This window comes from Vitis riparia, chromosome 9 (assembly GCF_004353265.1).
Source record: "Vitis riparia cultivar Riparia Gloire de Montpellier isolate 1030 chromosome 9, EGFV_Vit.rip_1.0, whole genome shotgun sequence".
In the NCBI taxonomy this organism is placed as follows: domain Eukaryota; kingdom Viridiplantae; phylum Streptophyta; class Magnoliopsida; order Vitales; family Vitaceae; genus Vitis; species Vitis riparia.
This window is the reverse complement of record NC_048439.1, coordinates 4,544,499-4,562,446: the sequence shown is the minus strand read 5'-3', so window position 1 is coordinate 4,562,446 and position 17,948 is coordinate 4,544,499. Positions and strand designations below refer to the sequence as shown.

The window sequence follows — 17,948 nt, the reverse complement described above, 5'->3', positions numbered from 1 at the left end:
CTTACGTAGATACAAAAGATTACTTTCACAAATATTTTGAAATGAATATTATTCTTACCATTTTTTTTTTCTACCAATGGATTATTTTGGACTAAACTCGAAAAAAATAGTATAATTCATCAAAAACTCATTATTTATTTTAATTATCCTATGTTATTATTTTATTAAAATTATAAAAATATCAAAAATATTTATAAAAAAAAAAAAAAAAAATGAGTATCATATATTTATGTTTTAATTTTTTTTTCATAACCTTTTTCCTCTCTTAGTCGCCCGAGAGGGCAATCTTCTTTACAATTTTGACTTCCCAGTAACCAATTAAAAAATCCCTCTTCAAGTCAGTTGGTAAACTTTACCAAGCCACAACCCAGCCACTTGCCCTCAAATATTTAATACCCCTTCATGTGGTCATATGATAAGCCATCTACATGAATTTCCATTTGTTTTGGTTTAGCCTCGATTCTGATCTGACAATTCCCTTTTCAAATATTAAAAGTTATAATCTTCCACTCCGAGCCAGATCGAGATGTCATATGGCATTTTAACTTGTCAGGTGAATCCACCTGTGAACCGGCTGGAATAGATTCAGGATCAGCTTAGTGAAGCCAAACCCCGTCCATCGTGTAAATATTGTAAAATAAAACATAAATCTAATCTTTCCTTGATTTGGAATGCACATTGCAATCTGCTTCCGCAACACCATGCTTTACTTGAAGGTGCGTTCCTAGCTGAAGCAGGAAGCTTTGAAACAAGCAAAATGCAAACACAAGAGGGAATGAGAAGGATTCTTGATAAAGAAGTGATAAACAAGTTCAATAGAGAGTAAAATTTAGGTCTCTTTCCCAACAAAAAACATCCCATCAAGATTTTTGAAGAAGACTGTAATAGTCCTTAAAAACCCTTTTGCAAAACCGGATTCTAGAGACCCACCTAACAACAATATAATAAGAATTTGGCAGACCACCCAAACAGAGGATGGGTTTTACTATTTCAAACAAATTCACCAACAAACATCTCATAGCCTCTCTCACTGGCAGCCCCCCACCAAAGACTTGTCCGTATCAGACTCAAATGGAAACAGTTGTTATACAAATGAACCAGACTTATGCAGCAGTGGTAGTCTCAGACTTGTCAGTGTCCATTGGTTCCGCTGCAGCAGGTGGTACCTCACTACTGCTTCCATCTGCTGCACTATCATGGGCGCTGGCTGCATTTTCCCCACCCTGAGGCTGTGGCTCATTTCCTTGCGGAGGGGGGGTCGGGGGTGTTTCAGGAGCAGCAGGCTTCGCTGGTTTTGGCTTTGTCATTATTGGCCTGCAAGCCCTGTTGGGAAAATGACATATTTAAAGTATCATAATAGGAGACAATAAATTGAAGCTGGGAGAGAGGTAATCAATTGCTTTAATTGAGTGATGAAATGGAGGGAGTAAATTATACTTTCTTCAAAAACCAATAGGTCAATGAAATTCTCAAGAGTGCCACTTGAGACAACATTTTTTGTTTCAAAGGGTATCACCCAAAAAAAAATGAACTTGAATATGGAATATGGAATATATCATGGAATCATTACCTGTCAACTGCCTCAGCCTTCCTTCTCACATCGGCGGACAGGAGGACTGGGGTGGCATGTTTGGGAAGTGAGTCCTGCTGCTGCTTTTTCTCCCTTAACCAGGCCTCTGCTTCCACACACTCACTCAAGACCTACAATAAAAAAAAATTAAAAATATAAAAAAAAATGTTCCAAAATTAGATATTTTCAAACTTTCCTTCATGCGTTGCATTTATATTGGCGGTTCAGAGGCTAGGGGAGCATTTTGAAGAATAATCAATTTACAAACAATACAGAATCTATTACCTTCTGTTTTTCGGAGACATCTATGTGCTCAAACTTGGGATCATTCGACATTGCTGCCTCTCTGTAACTATTGATACAATAAACAAGTTGATCAACCACTGTTCCCCGCTCAGAGTACTCCTTGTAGCGCTCCTCAATTGGGTCACCTTGCTGCAATTTTTATTTTTCACGTCAACCATAAAACTAAGAAGATCAAACTAAAGAAACCATTTGGAGTTAAGAAAGTGTAATTACCTTGCTTCTTAAGTTCCTCGAGTTTGGCAATGTAAACACCTTTTGTTTCATCCTCACCGTCTTCATACAACCAATCTTCTACCTCCTGCAGTTTAGCAGTAAACTCATCCCTCTCTGATGAAGTGACAAAGTCCTGATACTTGTCATGAAGCTGGGCCAGAAGATAATCATGTGTAGATATCAGTAGGTGAAGGTTACAAAATGCTGTAATTCTGTTTTAGCCAATAGGATAGAAACACTTACCTTGTTTCTCATGTCATAAACATATGCCTCCACGGCATTCTTCTTGTCTTTTGTTTCTTCCATGACTCGATCTTGCAAAGCCATTTCAAACTCCTTTTCTACAGCTTTTTGCACATCTGCAGGCACCATTGTACCATAAACCAATTCTGATACAGGAATATTTGTTTTCTTCACCTTTTTCTTTGGAACCTCAACCTGCATGTCAATCATTAAGTTATTTAACAACCAAAGGCCATTTTTCCAACGACAGACCATGTTTCAGAATCAGAATTGATTTGAGCACACACTTGATGGAGCAGAAGAGTCCACTTTCTATTCTAGGTAGAACCATAACAATTATAGTAGTACACAAACACATGCATCCTCCTCTTCACTGCCAGTTAATTAAAATTTGATTATAAAATGTCTTTTTGTGTTGAGAAGAACATTGTTCCCCCATCATAACCTGAATATTAGGAGGCAGAGAACACATTTCCCCAGAGATCCTACCACAATTGGACCAGCATAGAACCCTCAACCATGTGAACAGAAAAGTTGTTTCATTCTTTTTTTCCTTTTACTTTTTTATTTTTTTTCCATTTTTCTTTTGCTTCTTGTGGGGGTTAGGGGAAGAGCATGTCTGTTTAAGTTTTATATTTCCAACAATTCGGATTAAAATCAAGAAGTATAGGCACAGTTATAAAAGGATTCTATAAGGTCTTTTTATAATCTGCAGCCAAATAAAATAACCAAGCATATTACTGACTGGAAAATGACATATTTCTAGAAGTTTTAGAACTGCTAAAAACCTGCCACTAACTCTGCAGAACCAAGCAGGGGGCACACATGAATAGCAATGAAGATCGAAGCCGATGACAACAATTAAAAATCATTTACCCCAAGAATGTAGATTTATCCTCAATTAAACATTTAAAATACTATCACATGATACAAGTAACACATAAGCAACAGCAGCATATGCAAAATGGCTACTACTGACCTTTGTATCTGTTTCCATCTGCACAGACTTGTCACCTGATTCTGGAACCCCATTTTCAACTCCAGGAGCATCCCCCTTAGCATCTTGCATATTTGCATCAGTCTCACTAGTACCAGGGGGAGCAGCAGCATCACCAGGAGTTTCATCAGTATCCATCTTGGTAGCATCCTTTGCCGGCTCTTTTACAACAGGAATTTCGACCTCTTCTTCTTCCAAGAGCTAAAATAGAATATCAAAACAAATTTGCAAAAGATTTAGAGTATGCCTCATCCAACAACGAGAATCCCCAAAAACTGTCACCGAAACTTACTGTTGCTGATTCAACTGACACAATCCCATGCAGATTCAGCCGAACCTTCACCTTCAATTTAGCTCGCTCAACTTTTGTAGATTGAAATGGACCAATCTGCCAATGTACATTTCCGTTAGGTATAACACAACACAGAATAAACATTAAACCATAGGGCCCTCCAGCTAAAATCTTAAACTAAGTACCATAGGCTGATTACGCACCGTATATGTGCTGATCTTCACCTGACCCTGTATTTCACTTGCATCAGCATATACCACATCAACAGAAAATGTGCCCGATCTGTAAAATGTCAGCGCCTTGACACTAGGTATTGGATTTCCCTTTGGAAAGACAACAGTATTTTGTTGATTATCTGCAGCACCATTCTGGGCATCGCCTTTCCAGGTCAAAGCAATTGTAAATGGGAAGCTTTCATTGACCTTCAAAACCAATAAATACATTCACTTATTTGGACTACTCCATGCAAAAACATATTTGAAGAAGTCAAGAATATGTATGTATATATATGTATATGATACATTGCCAGAATGAAAGAGGAACTAAAAAATCAAGAGGAGAAAAGAGAATAAAAAAGGTCATTATACATGCAATGCGGCTACCATTCTTGGATTGAATTTCTTAGCCATATTATTCAAAGATAACTTCCCCTTTCTAGATGCTAATAATAAATAAATGCAATGTTTTTTGTTCTTGATGATATCATGACAGAAAAACAATTAATGTTGCAATAGAAACATGTAAGCTCACAAGTCTATTTAGAACAACCTACACACCTTACATGACTGATGGAAGATAGAAAAAGGCATACAAAGGTTTCTCTTTATGAGTTTGGTGCATGTGTCACTTAACAAACAAACACGGAACAGATTATAAATGTCTTCACACACAGGAAAACCACCTTGCCTAAATAATTTTATGTACAACTTTATTTCCTAATCAAGCTAAATAATCAACTACATGATTGGCTTCTCTATGAACACAAGAAACCTTAATGTCTGATCTAGCTGATTTATTTATTCCCACGATCTTCAAGAATGTGTTTATTTTCCAAGGACATTACAGACATTCAGGTTTGCATCTTCTTTTAGAATACATTGATAATTGCTAACTTGCAAGCATCACATCCTATTGAGTATATATCAAGCCATGGAAGGCTTCTCAGTAATCAAAATATATATATATTTGTGTGTGTGTGTGTGTGTGTGTGTCTCTCTCTCTCTCTCTATATATATATATATGCGCATGTATGTATGTATGCATGCATGTATATGCTACTAACATTGGTTTGCCATCGATTTGGGTGGTATTTATGCTATATATCAGTTTTCGATCAGGAGAAACGGAGAAACAAAGAAAAAATAAACATGTAACATAAATATCAACAAAATCAATGGAAAACCAATGTTACTAGCATAAATAATAAATTCTGCTATTACCAAATGCAAACAAAGCCACTCTATGAACACATCTATTGGACAGCCAAACCATTTCACCAAACCAAGGAAATTTAACTCAATAGCCGTTAAAAAAGCAACACATATTTCACTTCAATAAATAAAGAAAATAAGATACAACCTAACTTGAAAGGAGTTTTTACCTGAAACTCTCGCACTTTAAATGTTGGGCTAAGAATTGCACATTGTAGAGCACAGCCCTTGGCCACACACTCACTTGCATTCATTGTCCGCCTAGGTTCCTTTCCGAAAAATTCTGTTAATATTCTAATAATAGCAGGAACACGAGAACCTGAGCCAACAACCTCAACTGCATGAATATTTTCAGCTGATAGACCAGCATCTGAAAGGGCCTCCTCCAAAGGTCCCTTCACTCTTTCCAAGATTGGAACACTGATCTGTTCAAACTCATCTCTTTTAATGAAACCCCTAACATCCTTCTCATCCATTAAGCACTCTATATTCAAAGGCGCTACCGGGTTTGCACTAAGAACCTTCTTCAACTTTTCACATGCAGACCGAAGTCTTAGACATGCTCTTGCATTCTGGAAAACATCGATTTTATATTCTTCCTTAAATTTTGCTGCAAAGTGATTGAATAGGACTTCATCAAAATCTCTACCACCCAAAGATTGATCAAAGGAATGAGCCAGAATCTTCAGCTGGCCTTTCTTGTAGCCTGCAATGCACACCTGCATGCTTGCATGCCCAATATCAACAAAAGCAACATTTAACTGGTCATTCTCAGGTAAATCTGTCTTATAAATACCATATGCCAGAGCTGTTGCAGTAGTTTCATGAAGCAATCGAAGGGGATGCAAACCAGCAATTGTAGCTGCATCCAATACAGCCCTTCTCTGAAGGTCTGTGAAATAAACAGGTATCCCAATACAGCAATCTACTACTGCTGCATTCAAATTCTTCTCAGCTATGCCCTTAAGATTAGAAAACATCATCCCCAAAACTTGGGTTGGTGTGAATGTCCTCACTTCTCCCAAATACCGTGCATGAATCAAGGGATAACCATCAGGCCCTTCAGTAACAGTGAAGGGCAAAGACTTAAGGTCCTGTTGGAGCTCAGGATCAGAGAATTGTCGCCCAATCAACCGCTTCATCTGGGAGATTGAATTCTTTGGGTTCATCATAGTTGATGCAGCTCCAGCCGTCCCAATGAAACGCTGTTTATCACCAAAACACACAATAGCAGGAGTCTCACGCTTGGATTCATCGTTGAGCACAACATCGATACCTCTTTGCCTGGCAACTGCAACAATGCAGCTCTCATTTCCAAAGTCAAAACCAACAACGCTCATCTTTGCAATTATCAAACTGATTTATTTGATAAAATCAGTCCTGATGGAACAACTCGCAACCTGATCAATAAGACAATAACAATGAAAAATTAGATCTAATGAACAATAATTCACATAAAATGAGCATGAGCTAAACAGAAGAAAACAACTTTTTCTGTAAATAATATAATTTTATATCACCCACTCCTGGCAAGATAAACACAAAGTTATGATCAACAAATCAAGATCAAAATACCAAAAAAATCAATTTAAATAAGAAGAATATTAGTAGGAATAACAACATTAACACAAAACCCAGAACCCAGTGTCCTCCCAGGGATCAAGTAAAAATCTAAACTATGATAAATCAAATTCACATTTAATTAACCATAACACCCAAAGGAACCATATGATTCTATAATTTATGGCATACAAAAAAATTAATGTTTTCCTGTGAACAAATGGTAACGTCCTGACAAACAAACATCAATCTGATCATCATCAAACAAATACCACATTGAGTAGCCAATAAAATCCAATTACTGAAACTAATATTTTCGTTTCAGCACAGGTTGGTGCCCAATTGAAATCAGTATCATCCCCGAAGAACAAAATGAGTACGAAATGAAACCCACACTGAAGCCATCAAAAAACAAACCAACCATGCAATTCCCATAAACACAAAAATCAAGTCCAAGCTCAGCACAATCCAATCAAAACACCATTCTACACCCACCAACTCAAAAATAAAAAACAAATCACCATTAAATCAACATAAATCTGAAAATTTCCCACGCAAAAAAATCACAACAAAACCCCATCAATACCTCCAACGAACCTGGCACACAGAAAATGTCTGAATCTAGAGAGAAAACGCCCGATTTCTCAATCTCATCAACACAACCCTAAACAAAAAAAACGCTGAAAATCTAGAGAGAGAAAAACACAGATCTACGATTTAAAAGGAAAACGAGGAGGCGCAACAAAACCTGAATCGGATGCGGCGGGAGAAATCTAGGGTTTGCGATGCAGAAGGCACCAGAGATCTCTGGGCGCAAAGGCTGTGGCTTTGTTCGTTTTCTGGAATTTTCCAAAACTCTTTAAACACACGGAAGCAGAGGCTGTGGAGACAATGGAGGGCTTATTAATCGGCGCGAGTGGGGCGTATTCGTGATTTTGGTAATTTATTGGGGTGTGTTTTTTTAATTTTGATATAGTTTTGGGTCAAGTGGTCCTAGAGGGGTCTAGGAGATACTCGAGCTTCTAGAAACATCCTATGTGCTTTTTGAATTTTGAAGGATTTGGGGTGGGCTCAGTCAATGGGCGGCTTGGGCCTGACCCATTTCTCATATTTGGGTTCTCACAACAAACATTGTAAATTTAAAATTATATTTTAAGTATTTCATAAAATAAATGGATGAAGGTATCAAAATATGGCTAAGATACAAATGTGAAAGTAAGAATAAAAAGAATGCAACCAATATCAAAAATGTGATCAGAGTATAAAAAATATGATCAACGTACGAAGAATATGATCGGAGTATAAAAAATATGTCTGATATACTAAGATACAAAAATCATAACTATGATACAAATAATATGATAATGGAATAAGAAATTTTAATAACGCACGAAGAACGTGACCAATGTACAAAAAATATGACCAATGTTCTAAAATACAATGCATGCGATAAAAGTATGAATAATGTTAACAAAAATATGAATAATATAATAAGAGTACAAAAAATATAACCAATATGTGATTAAGGTGATGAGAATGTGATCAAAGTACGAGTGCAATCAAGGTACTAAAAAAGGAAAAAGTCATTTAGTAACAATCGACCAATAATATGACTAAGATATTTAAATTTTTACTAGGATGCATCAAATTAGATTATGATACAACAATGACGCTATGATACATCAAATGAGATTATGATGCAAAGATGACACTGAGATATGAAAAATGTAACCAATTTGTTAATATACAAAAATTATGACTCAAGTCCCAAAAATATGACTAAGGTACATAAATCTAATCAAAGTGAAAAAATAAATAAATAAGTGGTGACTATGGCACATCAAGAGGGTTTGTTATCCACATTTTTATATTTGTGTAAAATAAATAAATAAACATTAAGAGTTACATTTTCAAAATTAGAAAATATGGCATATATTTTCATACTTCATTTGTCAACCAATAGTTTGGTTATAGAGAAAGAAAATATGGCATACCATTCTCATTGATGATGATAGATATTTATATACAAATATATTTGAGTTCTACTTAATTCAAACTTTATGTCCCATTCTAATTCAAATTTTATATTTTATTATAATTCAAACTAATATATAATAAATAGATAAATATCATTATTTAAATTAAAGATAACATTAACTTTCTCTTATATGCCCTTACAAAATGGAACTCCTACTGGAGATTCCAATCTCGATCTTAAAAGAAAGAAAATAGACTATATTCGATTTTTGCGGAGACCGTGGTTTTATGGAGAGCAATCTTCATGGGGTCCAAGTGGTAAATAAATTCGACTTGGTGGCTAAAATATTGAGTAAGAGTAATGGGATCTTCCTAATATGAGTCTTATTTGGCATCAAACTAGATAATATTTTAGAAGCTAATGCAATAGATGACATAAAAGGTAAAAGAAAAGGTAGAGTATAAGGTAGAGGTAGAGGACCATGGACATATTTGTTTTCCCAAGACATGCAAAAAAACAATCAAATCTTTGAGGAAGATTTTAAAGAAAGAGAGAGAGGTAGAGTTGAAGCAATAAAAAAGTATATGTTAAATTAAGGAAACCAATACTGGTAGAAAGCAAAGGAGAATAAAATTCTAGTAGGTTTGAACTAGAAAATTTGGAATTATTGGTTATAAAGACTTGAAATCGTATTGACAATACATAAGTATCTATAGGTATAGCAAGGTCACTATCATTTGCATGACAATACATAGGTATAGCAAGGTCACTATCATTAGCAAGGTCACTATCATTTGCAAGTAAGGGCAAAGGAGGAGGCGAATTTGCTCCAAGTTCAGAAGCCCTGCACCTTAAATTTGCTCCAAGTTCATACTAGGGTTTAAGATTTGGAGGCTTTAATACCATATAGAGAAAGAAAAGATGGCATACCATTCTCATGGTTAACGATAGATATTTATATACAAATAATATTTGAGTTCTACTATAATTCAAACTTTATCTCCTACTCTAATTCAATTTCTATATATTCTAATTCAAACTAATATATAATAAATAGATAAATATCAATATTTAAATTAAGGATAACATTAACTTTCTCTAATACCAGTAATATCATAAATATATAATCTATATATAGTTAGAATTAAAATAATTACAAGAAAATAAATTTGATAAATTCTACATAAATTTTAACAACTCCTCTATTTATTGAATTTTTTCACCAAATTTTTTTATCTGTAGGAGTCACCATATATCATATATATCTCTAACATAATATAAAATGTTATGCTTTCATTAATGTAAATCAATATAATATTTACCAAAACATTACTATATGACATCCATATATAGGTAAATAAGTAATAATGACTGAAATCTCAAAAAGTTGTTAACATATTATACATAATACAAATGTCCACCACAACCCTTAAATAGTTACTCAAAATATAACATGCCAATATTTAAGTAATCCATGAAGAGTTTTCCATGTTGATAAATATAAATGGCATGCCTTCATTTATCTCAAAGATTGAAATATGAAGATTCCAAATGAACATATGAATCACAAAAGTTTTCCAAATTAGCCCATTCTAGAGCCATGTCATCATCATCCTTGTCATCTACAAAAATATTAAATGTATACCAAAGAAAAAACATTTTTGAAAAAAAAAATATTAATTATTGAAATTTGGTAACTTTACATATTCTACTAACCAATGTAAGAAGTTGTACCTTTTGTTCCATTTATTGGAATTGAATCCTTTTTCAAACAAAAGATTTTCCATTTCTTTAAGATCTAACTCTTCTTACTCATCCTCGTCAACTATCCAAAATTCAATCTCATCAATACATGTAAAATCAATAATCAATGAGATCGTAACTTTTTTTTTTTCTTGTTGTAAAACCTAAAAATGAAAAACAAATAATTATTCAATTTTGTCAAATTTACTAAAAGTTTGAGGAAAGTGGACGTATGCCGGGTTTTAGATGAAACACTATAAATCTTGTGTAACTCTCATCCTTTTTCTCAATTTACTCTATTGTTGTTTTAATTGCTCATTATCTTTAACTATAGTCTTTTGCATTCATTTGGCTAAAAAATTAACCTCACCTAATTCACCCTCCTTAGGTTGTTAGCCTGGGTGAATTAGGTTAACTTCACATATTCCTTTCAATTGAGAAGCCATATCATCCTTCTTCACAATGTACTCATATTTACTACTATGATCATTATATTTAATTGTTATCATTTTGATCATAATGATACTCTCTCGAGCTTTGAGAGTTCCTAAGAACTATTCTTTAATAAATTTAATATATTTTATTACATTATTCAAATTTAGGATTGCTCCACAAATTACATGAGCGATTGAAATTTTCATAATTGTTACATTATTTGAAAAGTATATTATTATCATCATTTTGTTGGACCAAATTACAATAATTTATATCAGATTTTTATGATAAAAATGGTCTCATTTGTTATACTTAAATTTCATTTACTTGTATTTAAATACGACCACATTTATTTACATATTTACCTTATTTATTTATATCATAATCTTATTTTATTCAATAGTATCGAGATTGAGATTTCAAATTTTATATACATTTTCTTAATTAATTAGAGACATGAAAAAGAAAAGAATTATTTGATTAAAATGGTAAATGAAAACCCAAATTTTGAAATTTAACCCCTTGTATTTTTTGTTTCATTTTGATAAAAATACCCCCGTTATTTTTTAGTAAAAATAACATTTTTTTTTTAAACCTACGGTTAATACTTGAAATAATAAATGATATTTATGTAAAAAATAGATTACTTAAGTAAAAACATGAGAAGCATAATTTAGGAATTATTTCATCAATTTTAACCAAAAGAAAAAGTATTGTTATATTTCTAATTGAGGTGTCTAATCTCTAAACGGCGTCGTTTGATTGGAAGTCTGACCCAAACCATTTCGTGGCGGGAAAATACAGGCATCATCCTCGGAGGAACCCTTTTTGCTAGGCTTTAGGGTTTGACGGACCGTCGTCTCGTTCATAACCCAGAAAACAATGCCAATATACAAGATCAGAGGAATCGATGTGGACTTCCCTTTCGAGGCCTATGATTGCCAGCTAGTTTACATGGAAAAAGTCATTCAATCTCTTCAAGAAGTAAGTTTTGAGAAACAAAATTTGAACGTCGAAAAATGTTGTTAGGATTTATACATATATATTTATAATAATTGTTGGAATTGGCATTTAGTTGGAGAGCTGATTCTGATTTAAGTAAGGTGGAAAAGAGCATAGCTTCACGTTTAGTTTGTTTTTTGATTTGCCTTCATTTTGGTATTTTTGTAATATGGGTTTCGGATTGAAAAGATTGTTTGTGTGTTTTGGACCACATTTGTATCAGTTGAAAGATTATGGTTACTGGGTTGTTCTGATTTTGTGAGTCGATTGCATGATATCTCTTCAATTTTGGTATTTAAAAATCGGAAATTTTTTTTCTTAACTGAAGAGGCTTTTCTTAGCCTGTTACTGTGTTTTAGGTTGGATGTTCTGTATGCCCTTGTTAAATGTCGAAATTGATTATGTTTTAGGTGGCAACCATCAGTAAGATTATGTGTGGTCTGATTGTTTCATGCTGTGTAAGATTGATAATTTTTCAAGGCGAGGATGCTAATGAAGAAGCCTTTTAGTATGTTTTGGATAAAATCCTCTTAATTGAAAGATTATGGTCTATGGGTGGTTGTCAGAAAGTAGGCTGATAGAGCAACAGCCTGTATTGGACCATATTGTTCTCAACATGGTTATTTGGTAACCCTAGTTTAGACTTCTAATATTAATGTTATCTATTATTTTGATATTCACGATATGGGTTTGTGTTAAGTTTTTTTAAGTATGCTATGAAGGACACTCATAGCAATGGAATGTATATCACATGTAGTTAACAGAAAAATGTGCTCAGTAGCATTTCAATGTGTTTTGAGAAAACAATTTTACATCTCTACTAAGTAATGCGATTCACATTTTATTTCAGTTGGAAGTGACTCCGGTTTAGTTTGGAATGGATTGCAGCTTTTTTTGTGTGGTGTAATGAAAGAGTTATGTGTTTTCATGTGTTTAATCTTACGATCTAGGTTTCTATACAGATGGTTTTAGTATGTTTCAGAGAAAGATGTTTTTCAAGTTTGAATTGTTTGTTATCCATCGAAAGAATATGATGATTAGCTAATTTTGATTTACTCCAAATAAAGACCATAGAAAAATGGTTTATTCTGAGTAATGTATAAGATATCATTATTTTGATATGCAAAATAGGGGCTATGCACTTGGACCATGTTGTTACCAACTGAAATAACTCGGTGGATAGTAGTTCTGATTTCAAAGGCGCTGGGTAACATATTTTCATTTTGATATTTGTTAGTGAGAAGCTTTTTAGTATGCATCATAATTTTATCAAGTGAGGGATATTGCTCACCGCACAGTTCTGATTCAGAATTCTGTTTAATATTCATGATATAGATTTTCTAGTAAGAAGGTTTCAGCATGGGTTGGACCATCTTAGTATCAAGTGAAAAGAATATGATCACCAGGCAGATCTGATTTAAATTGCTGAAATTGTATCTTGCCTTTTTTGCCACTCAAAATATGGTCAAAGTTTGATGATTGAGAATGATCTTAATGTGTTTGGGATCTTATTGTTATAAAATCCAAGAACATGGTTACTGAGTACTTCTGTTTTGGTTCAATGATAGTATGACATCTCCTCATATTGATAGATGATAACTCTGATATGATTTTGGATTGGCAAGCTTTGTAAGTATGTCTTGGAGTTAGAGACAATGCTATCACTAGGGTACACTGTATAGGGTTGTTTCAGGGATTGATATTCATCTATTTTCCAGTAGTTAAATGATCTCATTTGTGCATTCGTTTCACTTTATTCATCATCAGGAAGCATGTACTGCACAACTATGCAATAAAACTACTAATTTCACTATAAAGTGCCTTCGAAATTCTAACCTAGCACCATTCTATTACTATTTAAAATACTAAATGACAGCCATTGTTTTACTAGTTTCAAGACATCCCTTGCTACAATAGTTGGGATATGCCTTCATGTGGAGTTTGTTGTAACTTGTAAGAGCAACATTTTCCTTACATCATATATTGTTAGAATATGGATTTGATGCTTCCAAGAGTGTTTTTGAGTATCAGCAAGCAAGTTCTTTTTGAAGGAGGGACTTTTCCCTTGGAAGTACGCATCAATTGAGCTTCTCAAGAGCACCCCCTCCGCCTTGGAAGCCTCTTTGGATCTTCTCAAGTGTTAAGCTTCCTCTTCTTGGAATCACCAATAAGAACATGTAATGGATCGACAAGCTAGATAGGGTGCTTTTAATTAGAGTGAGCCTCCCCTATTTCAACAAATACTGGCTTTTCCACATATTCAACCTTTTCTAAAAGCTCTCCTCCATCACATCCTCGACTGTTGCCTATTTAAAAGAAGATTTCAAAGGAAGACCCAAATATGTGGAAGGAAGCTGCCCCACAAGACAACCTAATTTAAAAGCTAGCTCTTCCATATTATCTACCCTTTTGATTGGGATCAATTTATTTTTCTCCAAATTGATTTTCAGCCTAAAAATCGCTTCAAACCACAAGAGGGTCTAGTTCTGATATTACAACTGCTCTTAGCTTGCCTTAAAGAAAATGATAATATCATCGACATATAATAGGTCAGACACCTCAACACCATTACGACTTTTCCTCCCCACCTTAAAGCCAGATATGAAATCTCTTTCCCTTGCCTTCTTAATTAGACAATTGAGAGCCTCCATAGTTAAAATAAACAGATAAAAAGAGAGGGGATTCCCTGCCTTAAGCCCTAGAGCTCTAAAAAACATTTGTGCGGGTCCATAAACTATAATAGAGAAATTGGCTGATGACATATGGCACTTCATCCATTCCACCTACTTTTGATCAAAGTCCATTTTTTCCATGATTACCAATACGAAACTCCAATTGATGTGATGATAAACTTTCTTAATATTGAGAGTCCTAAGGGCTTGGCCATGGAGGGTAAAAAAAGAAAAAAGAAAAAAAACCAACCTTCTGAATATTGAGTTTACATATAACTTTGGAAATGGAGCTTTTCAACCTTGAGTCTATTGCTTCATTTGTGATAAGAGTTGCTTCCGAAATTTATTTGCCCTCTACAAAAGCATGATGAAAATCGAAAAATACTTTGGCCATGACTTTCTTCAGTCTGTTAGCCAATGCTTTCACTAAAAGCTTAGGTAACCCTCCCACTAAACTGTTGGTTCTGTGGTCTTTCAGGTCCTTAGCTCTCCTTTCTTCGGGATGAAGACCAAGAAAGTAGCATTTAAACTTCTTACAAAAGAAGAACACTCAAAAAACTCTCTAAAGAAGCCCATCACCTCATATTTTACAATGTCTCAATAATACTGCCAAAAGCCCCTAGTGAACACATCTAACTTGGGAGTTTGTCCCTACTCAAGCTTGACAGAGTTGAAAAAACTTCCTTATTTGAGAAAGGAACCTCCAAGCTCCCTGATTCTACACTCTTTAAAGAACTGAAAGACATCTTGCCGAAGCTAGGCGTCCAGTTCTTTGCCTAAGCAAATGAACTATGAAAGGCATTTGCAACCCCCTCCTTTATGTTTGCATCCTCGGATAGCCAAGCTCCATTTGCTGTAGCTCTAGCCATGTATTTCCTTATTCTCCAAGCATTGATCATTTTATAGACATAACCAGTGTTTTTATCTCCCTTCCTCAACTGTAGCTCTCTCAACTTTTGTCTCCAAGAGATTTCTTCCAAAATGACCCATTTGTTATGCTCTTTCACAGCCAGCCTTCTAGCTTCAACCTCTCCTATACAAAGGACTATCTTGCTCTCCATAGAGTCCCATAACCTGATTTGATTCAAGGCCCCTGCTTTCCTAATTGCGGCATTCCTAAACACCTCTTTGTTCCAAGCTTTTAGGTCATGTTTCAATGCTTTCAATTTCCAAACCAACACATGACTGAAAGAGCCTCTGACATTATAACCTGTCCACCGGTTTTCTAAAGCCCTTGCTCTTAGTCACATATTTTCAAACCCGAATGGGGTTTTGCTTCGCACCCTACCTCTGGCTAGCAAAATTGGGGATTGATTAGAGACTGGCTTGGGTAGGACACTCTGTAACACAGTCCACTAAAGTGACTCTCCCAATGCTCATTCCTCTGAAACAAGGAACCAGTCTAGCCTTGAAGCAAATTTAGTATTCAAGTCACCTCACTTGGTACAGCTCTCCAATTTAAGGCAGATCATGCAAATTCAGCTCCTCAAATGCGGATGATGTAACACATGTACTAATAATAATGATTATAACCTATACAGTAAGAAATTTTTACTATTATTGTTATTGTTGTTACCTAAATATCCCATATGCTTGTATATTCACGGCTTTGCAGAGATGTAATGCACTTTTGGAGAGTCCTACTGGAACTGGGAAAACTTTGTGCCTTCTTTGTGCTACATTGGCTTGGAGGAAGAGTTTGGGTGGTTTCTCAACTGGCAGGAGTGAATGGAATGGTCATATTATGGGAAGCCAACATTCAGATGTTCCACACTCACAGTCTGCAAAAACAAATCTACCCACCATAATATATGCATCACGCACTCATAGCCAGCTCCGGCAAGTGATTCAAGAATTAAAAAGGACCAGTTACAGGTCAGAGATTTCTTTAGTTATTGATGTTTTAATCATTTGATAAAACCTGATATTACTGCCTTTCAGTTGGGCTTATTCATAATGACACATGCGGATCCAGGGTGGTGAGTTCTTTATGATGACATGTGTTGATGCAGGGTGTTCAAAGTCTTATGCAGATAACTTATTAACAATACTTATTCCTTTATTAATGCTACTGGAAAACAACTCCCTCCTCCCTTGTTCTGGTTCTATGCCAGACAAGACCCCTTGCTGTTTTTCCTATTTGATCCCTTTGAATTCCATTTCTTTAATTCTAATGAGATGTGCCCTTGGCTTCTTCATGATACTTTCAAGTTTAACAGCAGAATGATTCTTATGTTTGAGGTTTCTTCTATTGATTTTTTCTTCTCTTTGATGTTATGTATTTAATAGATTCATTTGTAATTGTTTATCTATTCTGTTTTTCATCTCAATTTAAAACACCTACTAAAGCTGGTAAAGTGCCTACTTGTTTAGTTAGGCCTACATAAACCTACCTATCCTCGTGCATTTGTTTCTTTAAGGGTGACTGCTAAGAGGCATGCGTGAAGTACATGGGAAAGGGCAGCATAGTATCCTTGTAACACGTATACACTCATTATGGACACATGTAATCATTGGTAATAAGGATAAGTTCAAGTTTAGGAAATGAGTGCAAAGCAAAGTAAAAGGTGGCATACTTTGTGTAGATATTTTAGTGAGGTAGTTATTAAAAACTAGAATACTGTTTGGCATGAACTTTTGAATATAATAATGGAGGAAGGTACTTTTGGAACTTTCCACTTGTATGGAGTCAATGGGGAACTTTTGATAGGTAAGGAACTTTTTGAGAATCTAACTTGTCAGATTTTCTAAGAATCTGTATTTCATCCAACTAGCAATTTTATTTTTTTTCCTTTTCTTTTTGTTGTGTATGATGGTGTATGGGAACCTGATACCCCCTGACCTGGATAGTTTCAATCCGATGCTTCATGTAGGAGATTCAAATGTCTGATATGCCTTTATTTACCCCCTCTAAAAAAATTGCTGAGTGAGAAATTAGAGTGGTAGATCATTTCACCAGGTTGATAGATCTTCTCACTGGACCCAATAAATAATTACTCTTCAATTATTTGAAGAAAAAATATTTTCCTCTAAAACAAATGTTGTGGTGTTGCAAAATTATTGATAATTCTTAAATGAAAACATTCTGGTCCTATTATACTATTGATAGCTTTGAAAAAAATGCATTATCCCAATCTACTTTGTTTTTGGGGATTGCAAAATTTATTGAGGGCTTTTTGACTTTTTATTTGTAAGATTTCTTATTAAAATTTTATGGTGAAATTACTAATTTTTTAAAGACTTCTAGTGGAATGTTTGAACACAATTTTTGAAATATTTTTTAACTTGAATCTTCTTTTATATTGTGATAATAGTTCACTAAGATTACTTAATTGCATATATCATATGTTTGTACTCAGATGTTATATATCTTTTTTGGTTGTTATGTGTGGAAGTGGTTGTTTCTTGAGTGATAATAATCAAAGTACGAAAACTTATGGAAAAGAATTGCAAATCTGTGGAATAGAGTTATTATTAAGATTTTGGAGTTATTAGCTAAAAATTTTT

At 34.4% G+C, this 17,948-nt stretch overlaps 2 protein-coding genes across 3 annotated transcripts in view; one reads left to right on the top strand and one right to left on the bottom strand.

Moving 5' to 3' along the window:
- Positions 1–773: 773 nt before the first annotated feature.
- LOC117922011 (heat shock 70 kDa protein 14-like) lies at positions 774–7,494 on the bottom strand. Its single transcript, XM_034839976.1, has 10 exons — positions 7,360–7,494; positions 5,222–6,451; positions 3,825–4,043; positions 3,622–3,717; positions 3,312–3,530; positions 2,333–2,527; positions 2,090–2,240; positions 1,856–2,001; positions 1,571–1,701; positions 774–1,323 (listed from the first exon to the last, which is right to left on the bottom strand). The coding sequence occupies exons 2-10, from the start codon at positions 6,389–6,391 to the stop codon at positions 1,104–1,106; spliced, it is 2,547 nt and encodes an 848-aa protein (XP_034695867.1). The 5' UTR covers positions 6,392–6,451; positions 7,360–7,494; the 3' UTR covers positions 774–1,103.
- A 4,088-nt stretch (positions 7,495–11,582) lies between these two features.
- Positions 11,583–17,948, top strand: part of LOC117922531 (regulator of telomere elongation helicase 1 homolog) — a 41,256-nt gene continuing 34,890 nt past the window's right edge. Inside the window, exons 1-2 of one of the 2 annotated variants that reach the window (XM_034840671.1) lie at positions 11,583–11,751; positions 16,057–16,316. In XM_034840671.1, coding sequence (XP_034696562.1) covers positions 11,650–11,751; positions 16,057–16,316 — 362 coding nt within the window. In that variant the 5' untranslated portion in view covers positions 11,583–11,649. Of the gene's footprint in view, positions 11,752–16,056; positions 16,317–17,948 lie in introns of those variants that run through there. The other variant, XM_034840672.1, reaches the window with a different exon arrangement.

What these genes read in the sequence shown, in the direction of transcription:
- LOC117922011 (XM_034839976.1), bottom strand. Translation starts at nt 6,391, where the DNA reads ATGAGCGTTGTTGGTTTTGACTTTGGAAATGAGAGCTGCATTGTTGCA. An exon ending in TTTATGACATGAGAAACAAG is followed by an intron (nt 2,241 to 2,332) that starts GTAAGTGTTTCT and finishes CTTCTGGCCCAG; the next exon opens with CTTCATGACAAGTATCAGGA. An exon ending in CGAGGAACTTAAGAAGCAAG is followed by an intron (nt 2,002 to 2,089) that starts GTAATTACACTT and finishes AATTGCAGCAAG; the next exon opens with GTGACCCAATTGAGGAGCGC.